Source organism: Solea solea, chromosome 16 (genome assembly GCF_958295425.1).
Source record: "Solea solea chromosome 16, fSolSol10.1, whole genome shotgun sequence".
Lineage (NCBI taxonomy): Eukaryota > Metazoa > Chordata > Actinopteri > Pleuronectiformes > Soleidae > Solea > Solea solea.
The window spans coordinates 23,908,187-23,930,820 of record NC_081149.1 but is presented as its reverse complement, the minus strand read 5'-3'; the positions used below and the strand labels follow the sequence as shown (position 1 = coordinate 23,930,820).

The window sequence follows — 22,634 nt, the reverse complement described above, 5'->3', positions numbered from 1 at the left end:
AATGAAGCGCTTCTTCACGAGGAGGCAACATGGCAGCCGTCGCTGTTCCCCCGACCTAACGCCAAAACCTCCCGGGGACTTGGGAGGAAAACGCCGAGCGTGTTTGGGTTTACTTGGCGCTGTGGTGGGAGACGGTGACATCTCACTGAGCGTTTCTCCTCTGCTCACGGTTGTGCTGACCTCAGCTGAGGCAGATTCTGTTTCCTCATGCCCGCTGCCTTTCCCCCCTTTTCCTTTTTTTTTTTTAAATCTGTAACCATTTTCGGCATTTGTGCATCTAAATCATTTCGTGTGTGTGCAGTCAGAGCAGTGTGGCTGCCCGAGGTTTGTTTCTTTCTCCCTCTTTGTTTGCTGTGGTAAACCCACGAGCAGCTGCCGGTGGTGGTGGTGGGGTCTGGAGGGATTCAGAAGCTGTGCGTTCTCTCTTTGCCATCCTCTGCCAAGGTGGCATTATGCAAGCAGAGAGAGGGGTAGAGAGAGAGAGAGAGGCAGAGGAGGGCGGCGGGGCTGTGTGTGTGTGTGTGTGTGTGGGGTGGGGGTGTTAGGCACACGAGGCGAAGGCGGCCATAGTAAAGATGGAGGCAGGCTGAGGGCTGCTGGGATTGGTGCAGGAGGAGACTTGCTCCCCTGAACTTTGCCTTCGTGTCAGAGTGGAACTTGTCGATTTGGCAAATTGTGCGGCATCGGACAAGGCTGTGCGCTCTCTTACACTCCCACCTGCTCCCTCTCCGTCTCTCCCTCTCTCCCCTGCGCACTCTCACTGTCTCCCTCTCATTGCCACCACTCACCAACACACCCCCCCTCACCACCACCACCACCACCTCCTCCTCCTCTTTCTCTTTTCCCTCCCTTTCAGCTCTTGAAGCTAACGCATTGGCTGGGCTACAGGCATCTTGTTGCCAAATAGGTGGGCCCTACTCGTGTTGGCAAAGGCTCAAGCAATGGTTAGGGAAAGAACGCAGAGAGGACGAGAGACGGCGAGCGAGAAACAGAAAGAGAAAGAGAGAGAGTTGGAGAGAAAAGGGGAAAAAAGAAGCAGCACTCGGCTTTGCCAGCGGTCGTATGCGCTCGTCCAACATTGATTCGGCTCTCTCTCTCTTTTTTTTTTCCTCCCTATTCTGTGCTCTGCGCTCCCTGGCCCCCCCATCTGTGTGTGTGTGTGTAGTGTGTGAGTTTGTGTGTGTGAGTCTTGTGCCGGGCCCAGGGATCAGAACAGACACCACTAACAATTACACTTTGCCAAGGACTTTTTTTTTTTTTTTTAGATTTTTGGAAAGCACAAAGGACTGTTTATTTTAAGTGCATCTATCCCCGTTGTTAAAGTTCTTTTTTTCTTCTTCCCAGAGAGCAATACAGTTAACATTTCTATTTTTACCTGACAGGTTATTTTGCTTTAAGTTTTTAAATCTGTCCTGTTTGTCTTTTTTTTTTTTTTTTTTTTTTGCTTTTGTCCAAAAAGCTGCTGGCCACGTTCCTGCTGCAGTGAATCTTTTTTATTTATTTATTTATTTTTTACCTAAAACCTTTTTTTTTTGGTTTTAAATTTTGTCTCACTGTTTTTAATGAGCATCATATTCTGCTAATTATTTTATTTTTTTTTTTTTTTACAACCCCGCAAGTTTTTTTTTTCATCTGCTAATTCTCTATCCGCTGCCAAACCAGTACTTGCTTTACATTGGGGAGCGCGGGAGGCAAAAAAAACTGGTGCTGGAGTTTTTTTTTTTTTTTCACTTAAAACGCTGTGCCAAATTTATGATGAGAGTGCAAAATGGTAACTACCAGGCCGTCTGTCTTCCTCTAGCAGTGTGGTTTTCTGTGGTGATTTCTGTCCGCTTTCAGTTTGTTGTGGAAATGTGAGTCTGGTTGGAGCTCCCTTGCATGGTCGCAGAGATAGGAAATGGTATGGCTGATCTTTTAGCAGCACATTTCAACAGTGGTCTTGTGGCGGCAAAGCTTGGCGGTGGTGAGCGACCGGTGTGTGGCAACCCTGGCACAGGAATGCTGTGGCGAGATCTGGGCTTTGTTGCCCAGAGATATGTAGTGAAGGTATTATGGTACAGCAGAATAACTTCTCTTTTCACAGCGGGGGGAAAAAAAAAATACGGGAGCGCAACTTGGCTCAGCTTTTCTGTGGCTGTTGTATTTGTATTGATTTTGTTGTCTTTGTGTTTATTTGTGGAAAAGGAGATTTTGCATTATTCTTTTGCATCTTCTAGTTAAGAATAATTTTCATTAATGCATGTTTATTTATGTTTTATATAAATTGATAATTATTATTTTTTTAGTTTACAATATTTATTTAGGATTTTCTTTTTTTATATTATTTATGTATTATTTAAACTAAATATATTTACATTTTATTTATAATTTTCAATAACTATAATCACTGTTATAAATTATGTCATATTTAGATTTTCACTCTTTTGCCTGTTTTTATTGAAATTGTCACAATATTTTTGGAGCTTTATGTTAAATAATTTGCATGCTGTCTTTTAAAAAAAAAAAAAAAAAAGTCTCTCTTTCTGTTTGCTGACACCACATGTTTGTTTCTGCTTTTAGGATGAATTTCATCCCTTCATCGAGGCCCTCCTCCCCCATGTCCGTGCCTTCTCGTACACCTGGTTCAACCTGCAGGCCCGTAAGCGCAAGTACTTCAAGAAGCACGAAAAGAGGATGTCCAAGGACGAGGAGCGCGCAGTGAAGGACGAGCTGTTGGGGGAGAAGCCAGAGATCAAGCAGAAGTGGGCCTCGCGCCTGCTGGCCAAGCTCCGCAAGGACATCCGGCCCGAGTTCCGCGAGGACTTTGTGCTCACCATCACGGGGAAGAAGCCCCCCTGCTGTGTGCTGTCCAACCCCGACCAGAAGGGGAAGATCCGCCGCATCGACTGCCTCCGCCAGGCCGACAAGGTGTGGAGGCTGGACCTGGTGATGGTCATCCTGTTCAAGGGCAGCCCCCTGGAGAGCACGGACGGGGAGCGGCTGGTCAAGTCGCCCCAGTGCTCCAACCACGGCCTGTGTGTCCAGCCACACCACATTGGAGTGACGGTCAAGGAGCTGGACCTCTACCTGGCCTACTTCGTCCACTCACCAGGTATGTGGTCCCTGACCGCTATAATATATGAAACACACACACACACACAGAGATATCAGCTAGTGAGCTTCTTCATGTGGTGATTTGTCTCACACACACACACACACACACTCACTAACAACAACACACACAGGTCAGTGTGTGATGTGACACGCACTCCCTGGCATGCGACTTACAGATTGGACCCTGCCCTTTACTATGTACCAAGCTGAGCCAATGCCAGGCTTTGTTAAATACTGTCAGGACTGAGATAACAGCCCTGTTTTGACATTTAAAGGGACAGTCTGTGCAGTTTAATCCATTAAAAAAAGAGAAAGGAAAAGGGGGGAAAAAAAAAGCTCTTCAGATCAATGTTTCTATCTGGTTTAAAGAGATTCTAAGAATTTGACAGTCAGGCTTAAAATCAGTGTTTACCTACAGATATGTTTGCAGTCGTACATTTGTTCAAGTATTTGTGCGCAAATGTGTCTAAATCCAAATGTGCATGTTTTCCAGTGCCATCTGTAAACAAAAGCATCTGCAAACCTGTTTATCTGACTATGCATGCATGTGCATACGTGTGCATATGTGAGGCAGTTTGTCATGAGTCTTTAATCCATGTGTGTGTTATTGTGTGATTGGTGTGTGTAGTTGTGTGGAGAGTGCAGTGACAGCTGGCCCAGTCCCAGATAGTTTAGGAGGCAGGGAGAGTCAGCCTGTCTGCAGCCTCAGCCGCGTCAGCCTAACGCCACAACACACACACACACACAAGTGGACACACTCGGAGCTCTCCCTCAGACACCCAAGCTGCCCCTTCATTGTTTGTCTGATTGTGCTGATTACACACACACACACACACACACACGTTAGTGACAGTGTGGCTTTGTGTCATGAGTTGAGTTTTATTTTTCCATATTCGACACACACACACACACACACACACACACACACACACACACACACACACACATGTTAGTGACAGTGTGGCTTCGTGTCATGAGTTGAGTTTTATTTTTCCATATTCGACACACACACACACACACACACACGTTTCCTGTTGTGACTGTGAAGTTAAAATAGAGGTGCTGGAAGTATGCGAGTGTCGTTTATACAAAGCCACATACATTCTCCTGTGAGGACAATGATCCACTGTGGAATATTATATTCACCTTTGTTTGATGTCACAGTGGCACAAGCTCCATGGGAACATTGATGTTTATTTCATTTTATTTTTCATATTTAATTTTGATAATAATGATTCTTTTGCATTAACAAAGATCAATAATTGTAAACCTAAATTAAGATGATTTTTGACGAGTTAAAACACACGTCTGGTGTTAAAATTAGCAAATTAGATTCAGAGAAAGACATTTAAAAGAATTAAAATGCTGTATGAAGCATAATTACTGTGGTCTTTTAGAGAGCAGAACTGTTCCTTATTAAAAATAATCCACTTTAACTGTGGCTTCATCAGTTTTTTTGTGGCGTGTAAATGTCAGGATTCAGTTTAAAACAAACAAACACGAATGTAGTAACTCATAAATGTAGGAGCTTGAATTTTGTGGTGTAATATAATACAAATGGAAGCGGAGCTTCTCTGCGGATTCCCCAGACGTAGTGTGACCACAGTTTTGCATTCACACGGACGTTAATTGGCGTTTCATCTTTGAGTTAATTTATATTTCTGGTTTTATGATGCAGGTATAGGCAGGTGAAGACTGATCGCTCTGCTTCTCGTACACACACACACACACACACACAGTTACAGACCCCTCTTCTGCCCTTTACTATTATCCTGTGTTCTCTTACCACAGACTGGCATACAGTTACAGGCCCTTAATTCTTCTTCTTGGCAGGGAGGTGCATCATTCCTGTGAGACAGAGTACCCCATGCCAGGCTGCTTTCAGCCCAGTGTGTTACTCAGCTTGAGTTTGCGGGGCCTCCGTGAGCGCCTCTTCCTGTTTCCACAATACTCCGTAGCGAAGCGCGGCTCAGATTAGCTCCCAGCGCAGGCTGGTGCCCCTCAGAGTAAAGCCTCCTTTTTTTTCATTCCGTGCCAGAATCCAGCAGCCACTCATCCCCACACATTAATTGAACCGGCCTTTATCTTCCTGGTTCTGTGCATCACGTTTCTTATACATATACGAGCATTTCTTATATAAATCAATTTCATTGACATTGTTATTGTTTTTCAGGGAGCAAACTATTGTCTTAATTGATTATACATGTTTTCTTTATTGGGAAAAACGTCAAAAATGTAGTGTTGGTTCATTTTCATTTTCATTTTCTTTTTTTTGATGTTGAAAAGAGGCAGCAGGTCCTCTTCTGTATGAGTGACCCAGCTCTGCTTTTCCACATAAGCCTCAACAGCAGTCTGTGCGGCACCTTGCACATGCAACTGGAGAGGAACAGAAAAAAAAACATTAGGGAAACAACTAAACTGCAAAAAAATGTCCTCCTCCATGGTCTCAAATGGCTCTGTTTTCCAGGAGGCAGGCTGGGGTTAACCAGAGTTTACAGAGGACAGACACACAGTGGCTCCATTCTAACCTTTGGGGTGGCAACATTACAGTTTTATTCTTAGCTCCCCATTCCCGGGTGTCTGTGTCTTGCGGAAGCTATCAGTTGCCAGGCCTGATGATTGGACTGCAGCCGTCTCTCTCGCCTGTCCCCGCCATGGAGTTTCACTTCTCCTCTGCCCATTGATACTACTGTCACCCGCTGCTGAGGAGGGTGTTTAAGGGGAGGGGTGGATGGAGGAGTGGGGGGGGGGGTGGCTCCACTTTCAAGCAGCGTGATTGACAGAACATGGGATAGATATATACACACACGTACACACGCTAACCCCCTCCTCTGTTTCTGCTTCCCTTCACTTCAGTATGCGTCTCTGCTTTTGTCCAATTATAGACTTGGGCCCTTGCAGGCGGGGCAGTGAGTGCTGGGACAGATCAAAGCAGCTGTACTCTGATCTTCACTTCTGCTCTGCACATGCAAAAACAAGGTCCCACTGCTGAGCTAACACTAACCTGATCATTATTTTTTGACAACTACCTGGCTGCATATACACTGCACAATTACAGTGCTGCAGACTGATCAGGGTCGTCACCATTTTCTTTTAAGGGATTCTGATGATGATGATGATGATGATAATGGTTCAGGGATGTGGAGGAAGTGAGTGAGTGCAGGAGGATCTGATCACATCTTTGATCACTCGGGCTCGCCGTATGCCTCCCTCCATTTAGAGACCCCAGATCAGGTCAAGTTTAGTTTTTTCTCTCCTTTCTTTTTTGAGCGACGTGTTCCATATTTGTCGGCCTGACGGAGCCACACAGTTCCAGCATTAGTCATGTTTGGAGTCTGAGTCGCCTCATACGGCTTTCATTACTTGTGCTGTTATGATAAAAAGATGTTTCTGAGAGTGCAGCCGCCATATCTGTTCTCTGTGCTGGAGACAGACGGACCAGAGAGGTGCCAGAGCCAGGTCTGAAAGCCAGCTCTGTCAGTCTGTGTGTGTGTGTGTGTGTGTGTGTGTGTGTGTGTGTGTGTCAGACAACACAATATCTCCATGCTGCTCTGGTGTGGCTGTGAACCTAAGATATTCATTTACTCATCAATGTGTCTCTGCGCATAGTCCCGAGGTTACAAATGGCCAAGAGAATATCTTTTAATAGAGGTGAACAAAGAGAGGGATCGACAGGGAGACAGACGGCCAGACTGAGAGACTTAACGCCCACTGTCATGCTAATCCATCAAACACATCTTATCTGCTTCGCCCAATATCCTGAGCTTCAAAAGGAGGTAACGTTATCAGATGCGGTTACATAATGAAGAAGAAACCAAACAGCACAGAGTGGGATTTAGTTGTTTTTCCCATACTAAGATTTGTGTAATGGTTTGTAACAGCTTTACAATGTGATGCTGTACAGTAGAGCGGATGATTATAAGAGTAGTAAAACTCCCGTACAGGGGTGCGATGTTCTCCCATCATTTGCAGAGTGTTATTATAATAATAATAATAATAATAATAATAATAATAATAATAATGGTTAAAAAGAAGAATCACAGCGAAGCGTCCTCCGTGCCTCGGCTGCTTGTTTCTGTGCAGAGCTGAGATTTCTGGGCGGAGCGATCCAGTGTTCTGGCACTGGTCCGTAATCCGGGGACGACAGAGAGAAATGGAGAGTGCCGTCGCCGAGGGAGCCACATTCATCTGGTGTGAAAAACACTGCTGGTCCGACCCTTTTAACGGAAACTTCCCTCTGCTTTGTTGTCATTTGGAATAATGTGCCCAATAAAGTTTGAGCGTCTGCGACGGCGTCAGTGACACTGCAGCGTTTTAATGTGCACTGAGGCAGAGGGGCCTCCAGCAGCCCCAGCGTGGCCCATTTTAACAGCCCCCAGTTTTTCCAGCTCTTCTTGCTGTGTGTGTGTATTGAGACGGAGGTAAACGTGCGGAGTGTAAATAATTACTGGCAAACCGACGATCAAACATCCGAATCGTTTTGATTAGACACAAACCGTCACACTGACACTCGGGCTGATCCTCTGACCTCCCTCCACTGACCCCTCCCAACTTTCCACCGCTCTATAGGTCCGACCGCTGAGAGGCTCTATGGGTTTGGTACCGGGCCAACCTGCTTCATATTCAACTGTAATTATCCAGTTTAGTGAATAATACTGGAGAAGATACACAAAAGACCGAGTATATTATTGAATTAAGTCTAATTTTGAAATAAAGGTCAGGTCTCAGCTTTACAGACAGAAAAAAAATCCCTGTAGCAGAAAGTGCCTTTTCTCGGCAACATGGATTAGCTTTATTACCTAATTTCACTGTAGAGCGATTTTTAATTATTTGTTTAATTAAGGTTAATAAATATTTGTTCTGGTGTCTCTTTTTAGAAATTCAGCTTAGCTGTGTTCACTTTTTAATTTGGTTGCAGGTTTCTACTCCATTAGAACATGAATTTACTTATCAGTAAATTAAATGATCTAATAATATGCATAAAAGCAACCTCAGTGAATACAGCAAACACACGTGCAGAAAAAGAATTTGCAGCTTTATTTTTAAATGTGTCCATGGCCGTATGTTTCACTGTGTTCCTGAATGGGTTTGTTTTTTCTTCTTCAAAAGAACAAAACAACAGAAATATGCTAACATTCTCCCCCTAGGTTCTTTGTGTATTATTTTTGGTCTCGACTCGGTCTCGTATCGGCGTTAGAATCTGCATGAGCAGTCCTCTCCTTCTCTGTACAGACGCCAGGCCTGAAATCTGTCTGTCCCCAAAAAACATACGTATCCCCGCGCAGGAGGGGCGGCTTGGCTTCTCAGCCGCCTGAGCCGAGGGGCAAAGAGCAGGAAGAGAGGAGAGGTGGAGAGAGCGTAGCAGAGAAGAAGAGAGTCTTTTCTGGGCCGTCTCCCAGCAGCCAGATTCTGATCAGTCCGCCTCGCTCCTTGTTCCCTCGGTCCAGTGAAGCAGAGAACGTGGAGACTGCCCTGTAATTGGGACGACTCTTTCCATATGGGAAACAGGACTGGAAAACACCGCGACACCACCCAGAACAGATCCCCCTTCTCCTGTTGTGGATTTTCATTTAAAACTCTTCCACGCTCAGAAATCACCAAATGTACACACGCGGAGAATCTGCTTCCATAAAATAACCCAAACAAAATGATTTGAAATGAACGATAATAATAATTAGGAGAGTAAATGAAATGTCTCCCTCTGTATTTATTCTCTAATTTAATGCTAATAAATGTCAGTCACTGCTGCTCGCACGATATTGAGCCCTGATATAAAGTAAAAAGAAAAGCGTGGAATAAAGATGATGCAAAATGCCATGCTGAAAACAAAGAGAGAGGGAGGGCAGATATTCAGGCTAGTGGGGCTGGTTGGCAGCATTTGGCACCCGGAGCTGCAGCTCTGTTTAGAAGGTGCCAGCTTTTCAAACTGACACACAGCCTCTGCCAACTTCTCTCCTTCTGATCCTTTTCTGCCTCTCTCTTCATTTTAACATTCCCCCCCCCCCCCCATATACTTGTTTTCGCTTAACACTTCTTCTCTGCACGTTCCCTTCCGCCCCTGCCACCGCTCTCACGGATGCTTCGCTCACAGCGGGTCGCTGGGAAGAGCGAGCTTCGCAGCATTTCAACTTCTGCGGCGGAGATGTTGGCGCGTCGAATAAAATGGCTATCGTGTTTTCCAGATTTCTTTTTTTTTTTTTTTTTTATCTCACCGATTCCAAAAGAAAAAATATTTTCCACCTGCTTTCAGCAGAGCGAATATTGTTCCTCGGTGTGATGGAGCTGCTCAGGTCAGGTCCAAACAAAATGGAGGATGAAGCACGGCTCCTTGCCAATCAGAGCACAGAATGATTCCACATGTGGGGGCGGGAAAAAAAAACCCGACGCATGAATAATTCTGAATGTTTTCTGCTTTATGTTTACATAATTTTTGATTTATTTTTTTGATTTTTTTGCTAAACGTCGTCAGTGTTGTCGGAGCTCCGCGCAGGTCGCGGTCGTCTTTGTAGGAAGTGAAGAGCACGTCTTGTAGGTCATTCAGGACAGAAACCCGGGGCCTTTTCCGAAGGCGCGGTGCTGTGAGTGATGGGAGACGGCATTAAACGCTGGGTATGGGGGTGGATGGAATTACTCAATAATGATCAGAAAATTAGAGCCATTATTGAGGGAGAGTAAACAGGCCTCTCTAAGTGTGAAAGGCCCCCATTCACCCAGGACCAGGAGCAGGACTCCTTTCTTCCTTTCACGGATCCACCCACGGCCTTGAGAGCCCCTCTTTTGTTCGCTGAAATAACAGAGTGAATATATGAGGTCGTGGGGGTGGGGGTCCCGTTGCCCCTGCTGAGCATAGTATGGAATAGAGCTACTAGCTGTAGGGTACACCCTCCATATTTATCCGCCCTTTATGTTCTATTTACGCCAATGGCAGGTCAAAATGAACTTGTCTTTAATTAACTCGTCTATCTGATGTGTTGCGATAAGTCACTTAGTTGAGAAATCCCGGCAGGTGTTTTTATGCGTGTACGAGTACACCTGGGTGTCTCTTTCGCTATTATCGTCACTGGAAAAACACAGCGCCCGTATCTTTCCCCCCGGCTCCTGCATCCTGAGAGTCGACAGCCAGGGGAAGGCGGGTGCAAACTAGGCGCTAATGCGACTACTTCCTCGTTTGTCAGCGCAAATCTACTAATTAATGAGGGAAAAGGATAAATAAATAAACTTGCCACGTCTCAGAGCAGCTGAGCACCAAACGCTGTTCTAATGGGGACAAAGAAGTAAAGAGAGGGGTTTACACTTTGAACAAGCCGTTGGAGAGAATAAAGGAGGCTGTGTTCACTTTTAAACCACCATTTTAAAAAGATTTGTTATGCAATTTAACAATACTGTTAAGTCTTTATGCGAGTTCATTATTTTTTAAAATACCTTCACATACCCTAAGCTTTATATTCCTGTTTTATTAGTTCATCAGTCGTTTATTCAGGTCTTTCTGCTCCGTACATCCAGGCCAACAAAACATCACAATCACCTGACACGTTCACTCTGTTTTGTCTTTCATATGGACGGCCAGCTCCGTTTCACATACATCATTTTGGATGGTAACGTTCTCATTATACCCATCAACTGTCAGCACTCAGCTCTCTCGTCTATAATTTCAGACTCGTCTGAATTCTTATTGGCAGCTTTGGTGCATAAATTTCAAAGTAGATGGGAAAACAATGTTTCCCCCCCCCCCTCCTGGTGAGCAATGAAAATGTGAAAAAAAATGAAATAATCAAAAACACATGTCCAATATTATGTTTTCTTTGTTGTAGTTATATGGTTATGACCTAAAACTTAAATTTCTTCATTTTAAACCTCTTGAAAATAATCCACCGTGCTCCAGTGCACGAAATGCATCAGTGTATTTTAACTGTCCAGGAAAGCCAATGAATGGAGTTGCCATGGCCACATAGCACTCTTTTTTTTTTTCTTTTTTTTTTCCCCGCTTCCCCTCAATCTACCTTTCCTGGGTGATGTCCAGAGAGTGTCAGTGACTGGCCTGGTTGGCACGATGAGTGGCCGTGCAATGCTGGGTTGTCTCCGTGCCACTCCAGCCCACTGTGTGGGCAACCAGAGTGCACGACTCTGCCAGAGGAATCCACTCAGATCATTTTCACTCTATAGAGGGCATCCCCACACTCATGTAAAGCAGATAAGCAGAGCTACCTATATGATAAAGGACGGCTCGTAGCTCTCTGTTCTCAGGAGTGTGATTTCCCTTTCAATGGAAAAATTATTTATGTGACAAAAATAATGGATTTCTTTTTTGAAGTCATGATATTTTGTTTCAGGATATAACTTGAACGGGTCCAAGGGAGGCAAACTGTACTTTTGAACCAGATTTAATTTAATTAAAATACGCATTTTGTTGAACTTAGTTCAGTCCAGGGGGTTACACATAAGTTTTTGCCTCCAAGAAGCTCTAAGTACCCTTTGAGATAGCAGCTCAAATATAATTAGCTTGTGATATGAGACGACTATTTTAACCCTTGTGTTTTATTTGGCTTTAACTTCTCATTATTTACGCTCTGTAGACCACACTGTTTATTTTCTTCCTTGTAAAATCCTTTTTTTTTTTCCCCTTCTTTCTGGCCTTGCACCCAGTTATTAGTGGCAAGTTGGCAACTCTTCTCTCCGGCGGAGCTTTACACATTATAGGTGACAAAATGCAGAAGTGACTGCAAGGCATTGTCATAACACTATATATATATATATATATATATATATATATATATATATATATATATATATATATATACACACATGTTTGTATATAGTTCTACTTCATCTAAATCTACTCTGTGTGCAAACTTGAAGCTACGTTACAGGGAGTGACAAGGTCATAGCCTTGACCGGAAACCTTAACTACACCTGACATGCTCAGTAATCACATGTTAGTCAGTATGTTTCCATGCACAGTCAAGTCAAGTTACAGTTGTAGTTTGACTGTGCCATTCAATTGGAATACCGCCCTAGTCCCAGCATATAAGCCCATTTGCTTATTGAATATAAGTGAGACTACATCCGCTCCACTAGGGGGCAAAATGCCCTCTTTCATTGTGTGAGTGGTGGTTTCCATTTTACCATGCAACCATTTTTTAGTATTTCCTACCATCCATTACCAAAATATATAAAATTCTTTCAGCGGGTAGAGCGTAGAATCACTCTCCTCGTCAGTCCAAAGAAATGTACCAGTCTGAATTTCCCCATGTTTTTGTCGCCGTTGTCTTATTCTTTGTACTGAGTTCTTCTCTTATGTCCAGTGATGTCGGGCCATCTCGAGTTTGAATCTGACTGAAGGTCTGAAGGTATACGCCTGCAGTCGCTCACCTCCGCAGTTGCGTTATCTCGGTGTGTTGCGCCAACTTTGAGAAATCAGATTTAATAAAATATCAGTGGAAATAAAACGTGTAGATGTGTTTTAAGAGTCTGTTTTAGTCAAGCAAACACATTTCACTGTGTGTTGCATGCGAGCTGTCCAACTGTATTATCATTCACAAACATGAGCCTTCCCCTTTCATTCTTCAAACGCAATCTGCTTTTCCTCTTAAAAGATTAAGCCTACATCCCCTGGGGCGCTCTTTAACTCCAGAAGAGTTAAGTGTGTGAAGTATGTTTTTAGGTGTCTGTGTGTGGACTCTATTAGAGAGCGTGTGTGTGTGTGTGTGTGTGCGCGCATATGCCCATGTGTGCCATAAAGGCGGGTTTAGCAACAACAAACGCTTTCTGCAGCCGAGCACACGAGTGTCCCCTCTGCACTGCTCCCAACACCTGAACCACATCACACCTGATGCCTGTGGGCCTTGTGTGTAGACAGGGATTGAAGAAAAACGAGCCCATTTGCAAGCAAAGCATGCACAGAAATGTACCCGCGCTCATACAATTATGACCCAGATGGTCCCAGCTGACCCAGTTGAGGTAAACCAGGTCCCCCTTGCTGGTGCTGGACAAGGTGCAGTCTGTCATCGCAAAAGTGGACAGTTAGAAAATTATGTTTTCAAATTTTCAGGGTCATTAATTATCAGAACAATTGGGTGATGAATATTACAGTTGCACTAGGTGTTCTCCCCTCTCCTCTCACAGCAACAGTCTACTGTTATTTGCCCTTTGTGTGGTAACATTTGATTGGTGTATTATTAGACGCAGACCACCCTGCTCCTGAGCCCTACTTGAGTTTCCATTCTTCTGCTGCTCAGCTTTAATGCGGGGGCTCTCCTCCAGCAACCCAAACATACAGGGGAGCACAGGCAGAGAATTAAACGTAAAGGCCCGATTTGAGAAGAGAAGAGAAGAGCTGAGCGAGGCACAGTCCCTGCAAGTGTGTTCTGCTTCAGTGCAATGGTGATAGAGAAGGTAATTCAAGCCCCACTGTTTATTTTAGGAGCTGATGATCTAGAGATGGCCATTAAAAGCAGAGGGCAAACAATTTAAGGGCAGTAAATCTGAATAGAGGAGAGGAGTGGGTGTGGGAGGACAGGAGGAGGAGGGAGGATAGGGGTTCTCTCTGCCACTCTCCATGTCCCACTCCTTCATGCAGGAAAAAAAAATACTTGAGATGACAATGAATTAAAGCAATCTGGCCTTCATTCTGTGGTTAGATTTTTATCAGCAGTTTTGGCCTCAGGATCATCTCGGATCCCTGCTTTCTTTTCTTTTGTGCCTGCTCTTTTAGTGTTGTTTCTGTTCTTTTCATCTGAGTTTACTTTCCCTTCTGGCTTGGCTGTAAAACGGACCTTAACGAGATACCATTCACACCGCAAGGCATCAGTAATGGTCCCATTATCCTCACTGCCTCATTCCAGGGTCGTTATCCTCCACCAGGACCCAAACACACAGACTAATGTGATTACTCCAATGCCAACTTCACTGTTTGTAATACATTTTTCCCCTCATGTGATGGACTCAAAGATTTTGTCTTTGGGCATCGATTCAAACTACACAACCCTGGCTGCTACATTGTGAAATCCTCATGATAAGAGCCATGAATATCCTAGTAAACTAAAGATGACTTACACAGAGAGCTGCTATTTTACAGTCTTGGAGCCAATGTGCATCAAATCTTTTAAGAATATACTACCAGTGTTTACTCTGGTCACATTCAATAGATCAGACACAAACCAGCTCTCTGCTCAGTTTGTACTCATTCATGCCACATCAGTAAGTCTTTACTTAAGAAAATGCACAAGTATGATGCAAAACTACTACGACCATGCAGATAAATGTAAAAGATAAATATTTGAAAATAGTTTTATCAATACATGATGAAATATATCTTTGTCAGCTAAAAAGTAATGTTAAATAGAACAGGTAAACACTGGCTGTAAATAATTAATATTAATAATGATAATGGTAAAGTATAGATACATCGTTGATATAGCTACACTTTATTGATTAATGTTAAAATTATGGCTGAAATTAAAAGAAGTAAAGTAAATGCTAGGTTTAGCAAATAAACGATAAAGTAGATTTAAAAAAAACAGCCAAGTCTGTTGGTGTCGATAAAGGAATTCACTTGATCTGAAATGTCTTGGGGTAATTTTTAAGTATAGTTTGGGAGTGATTGCTGCACATCTTTATCTCCTTGCCAAATAGTGTGCAATAACTGTTGATTGATGTCAGTTAAGGCAGTCGTTTGGCAGTGTTTTATACTTACATTTTTATTTATTTTTTCTCACTGTGCTTTGCTGAAGCTGTTGTCCCAGTCAAAACGCATCTGATGTTACCCAAAACCTGACCTAGAAAAAATGGTGTTTTTTTCCCCCTTTCCAACTCTTGCCCATCTCCTTTTCACTGGGCTTTAGTTGTGTGATGAAGTAATCCCAACATATTTTATATCCTAATGCAAAACAAACAGAGCCAAATTACACACACATTCTTCCCCGGTACTGATTCGTGGAAGTTGCTAACCAAATCAGGCTCCCTTTTCGCTTTCTCTTTTTCCAACTCATTTGTAATCTCAGTGGATCTGTCCTGGCTAGAACTCTTAACTGAAATAGCCACAAGCACAAAGCTTCTTTTGTGGTCATGCTTCTTTTTTTTTTTCTGTAAGGTGTTTGTGAAAAAGAACTGGATTTTCTCTCTTTGGGCCAAGGTCCTTCCATTGCACCACCACCACTGCCTTCCTTTGTCCCGGTCCAGTCTGGTAAACAGTTGTTTTACAAACACAACTGTGAACCACACACACACATGGGTAAAACATTTATTTTCTTCCAGGATTTTAGTTTGGAAACGCTCTGGTTTACATGGAATATAATTCAAGTGTTACAAGTGCCTAGCTGTTTTTGTCATTATGTAGTTGTAACACTTTCCCTGAACCATTCATGCCAGTGACCTCAGTCTTCCCCATGATATTTTGTGTAAAGGTTCTCTGCTCCAAGTCCAGTCTCTGCCCTGTTTACATGGTTTTCTTTAACCACCATGAAGATACTATAAATAAATACATGATAAGACTCTGCCATGTTGCTCAACTGTGATTCTACAGAAGCCAAGTACAAACTAGAATGTGCTACAGCAACAACTTGTCAGGTTCCTTGGGTCATGACCCACACCTTCACTAAATTGCAATGACATTGATTCACAATTTATTTAACTTTAGCCATTTTCTTCAAAGGCTCGTTACCACAACCTCGTCCACCGTTGTCTGCAACGCTCGACAATGCGCTGCCCTCTAGTGGCTGGAAGTATCGACGTAGCGTTCGACCATAAAATGAGGGTGTGCATAAGTCAAGCGTTCTATCCATGTGTATGTCCTTGTGTTCTTTGAGCGTTAGGTTGTACTTTTTCATAATTCCCTTTTCCTATTTGCTCTTTTTGTGGATCAAATGAAAGTGCGAGCCACCTGTCAGATTTACTGCTCTTTATGAGGTAATGAATGTAGTGAAGGTCACGCATGTCTGCATGGTGTATGGACATGGGCTGATGTGACTCTGGCCTCATACTGTTTGAAACCGGCAGTATTTCTTTTTGTACATTAAGACAGTGCAAAAGAGCCATAATAGCGTAGAAAGGGATTTCTCTGCTCTGGCTTACGTGAACTTAATGTTCTATACATGTCAAAACCACAGTGGTCTTCTGCTGTTGGGTTGCTGCCTATATGTGGAAACTTTCAAGCATGTGTAACATCTTACTCCACCCCAATCAGTGATATTTGCTTAAATGACAGTGATAGAAAACACCTGTTGGGACTGCCATTTTGCATTAACTTGAGAATGTGCAACTTTTTGAAAGAAGAAAAACAACTTTTTTTTTCCAACCACATAATGTTGAGTTGAAGGTTCCGTCTTACCTCTACACCCTGTGGGCTTCTTTGGTGCAACAGCGTCTATTCGACTGTATCTCCCTCCAAAATCCTAACAGTGAAAGAGATTTTGCTCACTTGGACAGGTAGATGTAATCCAGTTTTTACATTGTATGTATGCATGTATCTACATACAGTGTCCACTGTACGATATCATGTGCATTTGCTCATGCTGAGATTATTTTTACTCGCTCAACAAAGCCATTTTAGCCCTGACAGAAGGACGCACATGCACACCCTCAGTCCCTCAGTCAGGCGGACGTGTGCCCTGCACAGCCTGTCATTACGGCAGCCCTGATGTGGTCACCGGGTGGCATCGAGGCCTCTTATTATTGCCGGTACAGGAAAACTTTCACTCAATTGCTCTACAGTGCCCCCTGTGTCCTTGATTCTTTCTCTTTTTTTTTGCCGCATGTGCATCCTCACCTCCTTCTCTCCCTTCCATCCCTCCTCCCTGTCTGCCTCGTCCAAACCCACATCCATTTTTCTGGCTGTTGCAATGGGACGCCTGTTTGTTTTTAGTACATAAACCATCGTGACACGCGTCCCCTGGGCAAATGGTGCATATAGGAGAGTTTAGGTGTGTGCACGTGTGCATGTACACGTGCAACAGCTCAAATTAGGAATGCACTGAAACATGGAGCAGGTCCAAGCCAACTCATTTGATTGTGGTCACCAATTATTGTTTTTGTTTTTTTTTAATAAAAGGGTGATTATTGACCTGCTGATGACTGAATGATATGTAATGTATAAATAAAAAAAAAAAAAAAAAAGACTTGTGTAACCAGGCACTAACCTGACAACTGTAACAATGCTCCTCTTTTGGCGTCGCTCCTCTCCCTCTTCACCTGTCACACTCCAGTTTTAATTTACGGCTTTATGATTTGTTTATTGCAGGCTATAATTTATAATTCAACTGACTGAAGTTGAACAAAGCGAGCCGATTGAATAGCAAGCTCCTGTCCTCAGGCAGGGGTGTACAGTACAGTATGGGGTGACTGGGTTCATGTTGCGGTTACAGAGACTTCTCTGTTGGACCGTAGCGTACAGCATACAGTATATATTTGAGAATGTTTAGGAAAATTAACCTTGTGTTTATGGGAGCATGTGAGACGCTGATGTAAAGTCACGGAGAACTTTTTCGATAGAAGAACGAGGAAGTGGAAAGCAGTACGGAGGTTGAGGTTGCAAGTGCGTACTCGTATGCAGACATCGACACGCTCATGCACACTCTTTTATTTTATTTTTTTATATCTGCGCCTTAATTAAGAAGGTCTTTAGGCCCTGCAGCTGTGTTGGATAAATGAGCAAAGTGAGTCATCTCGGGGACAGCAACAGGTAAATCCTGTTTAGATCAGCCCCAAGGCACTACTTGTTCCTCAATTTTGCTCTGAGTAGCTCCCCTCCCTCCCTCCCTCACCTCTAATCACCTCTGCACCTCCCTCTAATCTTGTGCATGCACCAGCTCTTCATTTCTTGGGGTTTTACTTAAATTCTGCCACATTCTGTCTTTATCTTTGCTCACCTTACGCTGCTTATCACACACACTGCGTGATGCATGGAGGTGACGGATGTGGGGCATTAGGACAAGGTGACACTGACGCTGTTGTGCCAACATTCAGTGACAGAGTTTGCTTACATAGTCAATAAACTGTGTACAGGTATCGGACATGGTGTCATACAACATACTCAAATGTGTGTGCAGCTGGATTGAGATGGACTCGCACAGTTCCCCGTCATCCTGTCCTCTGGCCAGCCAGTTAGTGTGCAACTTTAATTAGCATCTAACTTTGTTAGCTCATATCATTTGCTTTGAAACCCATGACACTGGAGTGAAAGAAGCAGCACATGCAGGTCACGGCAGACTCATTAACACATAGTACTACAGTCCCTCTTCTACTTGGAGCAATGGTGGGGAAATCCGAGACACGGCCTCCATCTTCTCTTGTCCACTGTGCAGGCAGTGATCACTGTAAAAAAGGTGCATATTTCCAGCCCCTTTTGTAAAGTTAAAAGTCAAAAACAATCTAGAAAGTTGGCAGAAAGATGTCATTGATGACTGCAGGAGATTAACTAGAATCATCAACTCACATTTCAGAGTTAAAGTCGGCATGGTTGCTGCAGCGTGGCGAGTATTTTTCAATGCGTGTGCTTTCAGAAAGCAGCCAAGCACCAAGAGAATTTCAGAGTTCCTGCCTGATCCATGTGTGCTCCTGGTGTGAGTATAACTTACAGTAGCGTGGAGAGTCTCTTGAGGTCAGGGAGCTGAAAATCACAAAGACATGTGGAATGCTGAAAGTTGGCCAACACAAACAGGCAGGCCTGGCTCTCCATCCGTGCAGAGCTCAACAACCACCAGCTCGCTTTGTGCCATCTTCTATCTACAGGTCCAGTCCAAAGCTTCATTCATGTCTGCAAGACGTAGAACACACATCACACATAGAGGACAGAGAGCCACAGTCTCGCTGCTTCCCAAGGAAGCCGGTAGTGTTCAGTCTGCATGTTTGATCTTGTTTGCTCAAATTGGCTACCAACAATGTGGGAAACAGAAATAATGAACTTAATATGGGCCAAATTTGTGAATAGCAACATTAGATCATTTTATTGGCTGCAGATTCATTGTTTTATTCAGTTAAAGGCAACTTCACCATACCCCATTCCATGGATGCCACTTGAACCTGAACGTGCGATAGCAGCCTTTGATACTCTAGCTTGAGCTAGTTGCATTTTAGTGCTAGGTTTCATTGCATTGGGTTCTGATTTATTGGAGACTACAGTTGGACCTGAGGTTTTAATGTGAGTGTCAACAGTTCATTGTCTTGTTTGGTATTGGTTGGATGGATTATATGCCAACCAATGACCGGCTCCAGCATCAGTCACATGACTGTCTGATGACTCATTGTTAGTGTTGTTGACTAATGAAAATAGGAGCTAAATTGGAGCGTCTTTTATGTGGTTGTTTTTTGATATGTGCATCATCTGCTTACATTGCCACAAAGCAAAATGTAGAATTATTTTAATGTTGTTGTTTGCAATTCTGTTTGATAAAAGTTACAAATGATGCCTTTGCATTCGCCTACAGAGCCCAACAGACGTCACAAGGAGCGGACTAGGTTTCCCTTTCCCAGTTTCTAATCAAAACCATTATGAGCTTCACGCACAGAGGGGCGATCCGTGCAGCTCAGTTTCTCTCCCGGGCACACATCCACAACAATAGAGCATTTTGGTGCAGCACAAATCTGTTGGCTGCATCAAAATGAAGGGAGCAGTTAGGGTTTCACTTACTGAGTCAGGGAAACTGAGCGCGAGGGAGAGAAGGAGGCAAAAAGAGAAAACAAACACACGGGGATTGTTGAATTATGGGTAAAGACAGCTGAGGCTAACCAGGTTTGGTTTCCACGGTGCAGTGGGGGGCTTATTGAAAAACAAAAAAGTCTATGACTCAGTCCTGCTCTCAAGGAGACTCTCGGGCTGCAGACTTTCTCTCCCCAGAAATTCAACAAAAACACATGCAGTTGAATATAAAGGAGAACACCTTCAAAAACATAAAACCCCAGGGTTCAATATGGTCACGAAAATGTTCCACGTATCCTCACTTTTAATGCCAAAAAGAGGGAGGAGGTGGGGGGGTGGGCAGAGGAATGGAGGGAGGGAAGAGCGAATGAGAGGAGGGATCTGTCTTCACATTTGCTATCAATTTAGGGCCCTGAAAATAAGCACCAGGTTTCACTGGAGCCGAGGAGAACACCAGGAATGTTTTTCTATATAAAACCAAGGGAGGGAGAAATCAAGAGAAATGGGGCAGGAAAGAGAGTGAGAGAGTGAAATATACGCTTAACAAAGGGGTGAAAAAAAAGAAAAAAGCGGGAGACAAATCAGCAAAAAGGCAGGAGAAAAGAATTGTTGTTTGACAATAGCACCTTGGGTCCAGATGTTTGCTGTAGTTTGACAGCTCATGGGGCAGAAAGTCAGGCAGTTTGTGAGTCATGGTGACCTTTAACCTCGCTGTGAAGGACAGGTAGACAGTTGGATAGTTTAACCTTGAAGTGGACGGAATATTAAGTCTGTGTGTTTGGTATGTGATTACTGGGATGAAGGGTTTTAGCAGATGTGCGTCTGCACACACACACACGTTTATACACATCTGTGTGTACAATAATCACAGTACTTTTATTGCATTTAACTTGCTCTGCATACTTGCACGTGCACCCTGAATGAGTTTATCTTTTGAGAGGATAATCAATAATTCTGAATTTGAGAAGTTTCACTTTTGCTTCATCAGCGAGATGAAGATCCTCTAGTTTAGTAATTCCTCAGTGGAATGTGAACTATTTAGTTAGTAGGCAGGAAAAAAAGGTTTGTCTACAGGGAAAGAATTGAAATGCCTCTCCAAAGTAGCAGTATAAATGCAGACTTGACCAAAAATAATCTATTATTAATATAACTTTTAAAGAATAAGGCCAGGTCCACACGTAAGGGGGTATTTTTGAAAAGAGAGGTGTTCCTCCCGCATTTTTAAAAATAATCTGCTCCACACATGCTAAGTTCTCATGAGTATTTTTGTCCACCTGAAAACATAAAAAGCATGCCAAGTCAATAGGTGGTGATGTAACTGTATACACCAAGCCCAGTTGGCCAATCACAGTGTGCTAGCTCGCTCAATGCTAGTCAGCGACGCTAACACTAGCCGAAGTTTGGCTGCATCTGATGCCGTTGCACAACTCGCCTCATGCCTCACGGTGCACAGTGTGACGTCACAAGCCAAAAACTCCAATTTACACATAAAATATGCTTGCGTGTGCATGATGGGCTAAAAGGCACATAAAAGTTAAAAATAAAGGTATAATAATGGTGACTGCGTGCAAATACTGTTAAATAACTTGGATAAAATCAGCTCAGGTGGTACATGGTAAGTGGTGTGTTCATTAAATGGTTCTTTACAATGGAATCTAGCAGCTGTGGAGGCACATCCATAATTATGTAAACGTTTGGGTCGCACTATTCTCATTTCCTAACGCTGGTTGTTTAAGTTGTTGAGGACTCCACAGACACAGATCAATGTACAGTCCTTTAGAAGTTTGTATACATTAAGTTCCGCCTCAGACCCCGGTGACCGTCTTAAGTCGAGTGGTTGACCCTCTAACAAAGCTCCTTGGCCCGGCTCTTCCCACCAACAAAGTGCTGCTCTTATGCAGAGAGAAACAGTTGAAAAAGACCCCGAGTAGAAACAAGAAGGGAGTTAAAGAGAAAGAAAGCGAGGGGGGGAGAAAAGGAGGGGTAAGAGACAGACCAGATGTGTCTTTTGTTTAGATTTGAACGAAGCGGAAAGGAAGGGTGTAGGAGTTAGGAGGCAAGCTTACAAGGAAGAGAAAGACGGAGAGAAAGTGGGAGTGAGGGTTTTTCTTTTTTCTTTTTTTTTTTGAGGGGAGGACTAATAAAACCAAAGCATTCATAGCCGTGCGGCTGTATGTGGAGAGAGGGGGCTGTGCCATACAGTATGTGATTACCTACCAGCAAAACCACATTCATTATACTAATTGCTACAATGGTCCCGGCGGCTGGGGGCTGAAAAGGGGGCGACGTGGAAAGGGGCTGCATTGTTAACATTTGTTAGGCTCATTGACTCCAGAATTCATGGTGTCTGTCATTATAGGTCGCTGGGATATTCTCTAGGGCCTGTATTTATAGAGGAACTGATCATCTGGAGGTCGACGCCGAAGACCTGTTTTTCGCTAAATCTCCTCGAGTCGACGTCGTCATCTCGGGCCGCTACGAACTTAATGCATGCATAGCAGCACGCTATCCAGATTGCCTCGCATGAGCGCACACGTTTAGCATGTGTTACGCATTCGGGCCCAACGAAAGCAGCGAGACATTAACCAAAACAGAACCAGGGGCCAAGTTTTGAGTGATGGAAAGACAAGGCCTTTCCTGCGTTTTTGCTGCACAGAACAGCCAGGCTTCCAGCAGCTTGTGTCAATAATTCACTGTGTGTGTGTGTGTGTGTGCCCAGTGTAGAGAGAGAGAGAGAGAGAGTCCTGAGCAGATGACTGGTATGACAGTTTGAACATGTGCGATGGTGAATGCACACAGACTCACACAGCTCAATCTGTTGAGTGACGATCCCAAATCAACCCAGTTGAGGAATGTTGCCAGTTGTGATCGGCAATATGGCCGGCAGTTGTTTGTGTAACATTTGCAGCAC

General features: G+C 43.7%; 1 protein-coding gene across 15 annotated transcripts in view; it reads left to right on the top strand.

Annotated features, from left to right (window-relative positions):
• The window catches only part of nfixb (nuclear factor I/Xb), a 143,930-nt gene that overhangs the window by 49,146 nt on the left and 72,150 nt on the right, over nucleotides 1-22,634 (top strand). For 6 of the 15 annotated variants that reach the window (XM_058653158.1, XM_058653156.1, XM_058653162.1 and 3 more), the window contains one exon: nucleotides 2,560-3,091. In XM_058653158.1, the coding sequence (XP_058509141.1) occupies nucleotides 2,560-3,091 (532 nt within the window). Of the gene's footprint in view, nucleotides 1-1,883; nucleotides 2,047-2,559; nucleotides 3,092-22,634 lie in introns of those variants that run through there. The other 9 variants (XM_058653155.1, XM_058653163.1, XM_058653157.1 and 6 more) reach the window with 8 other exon arrangements.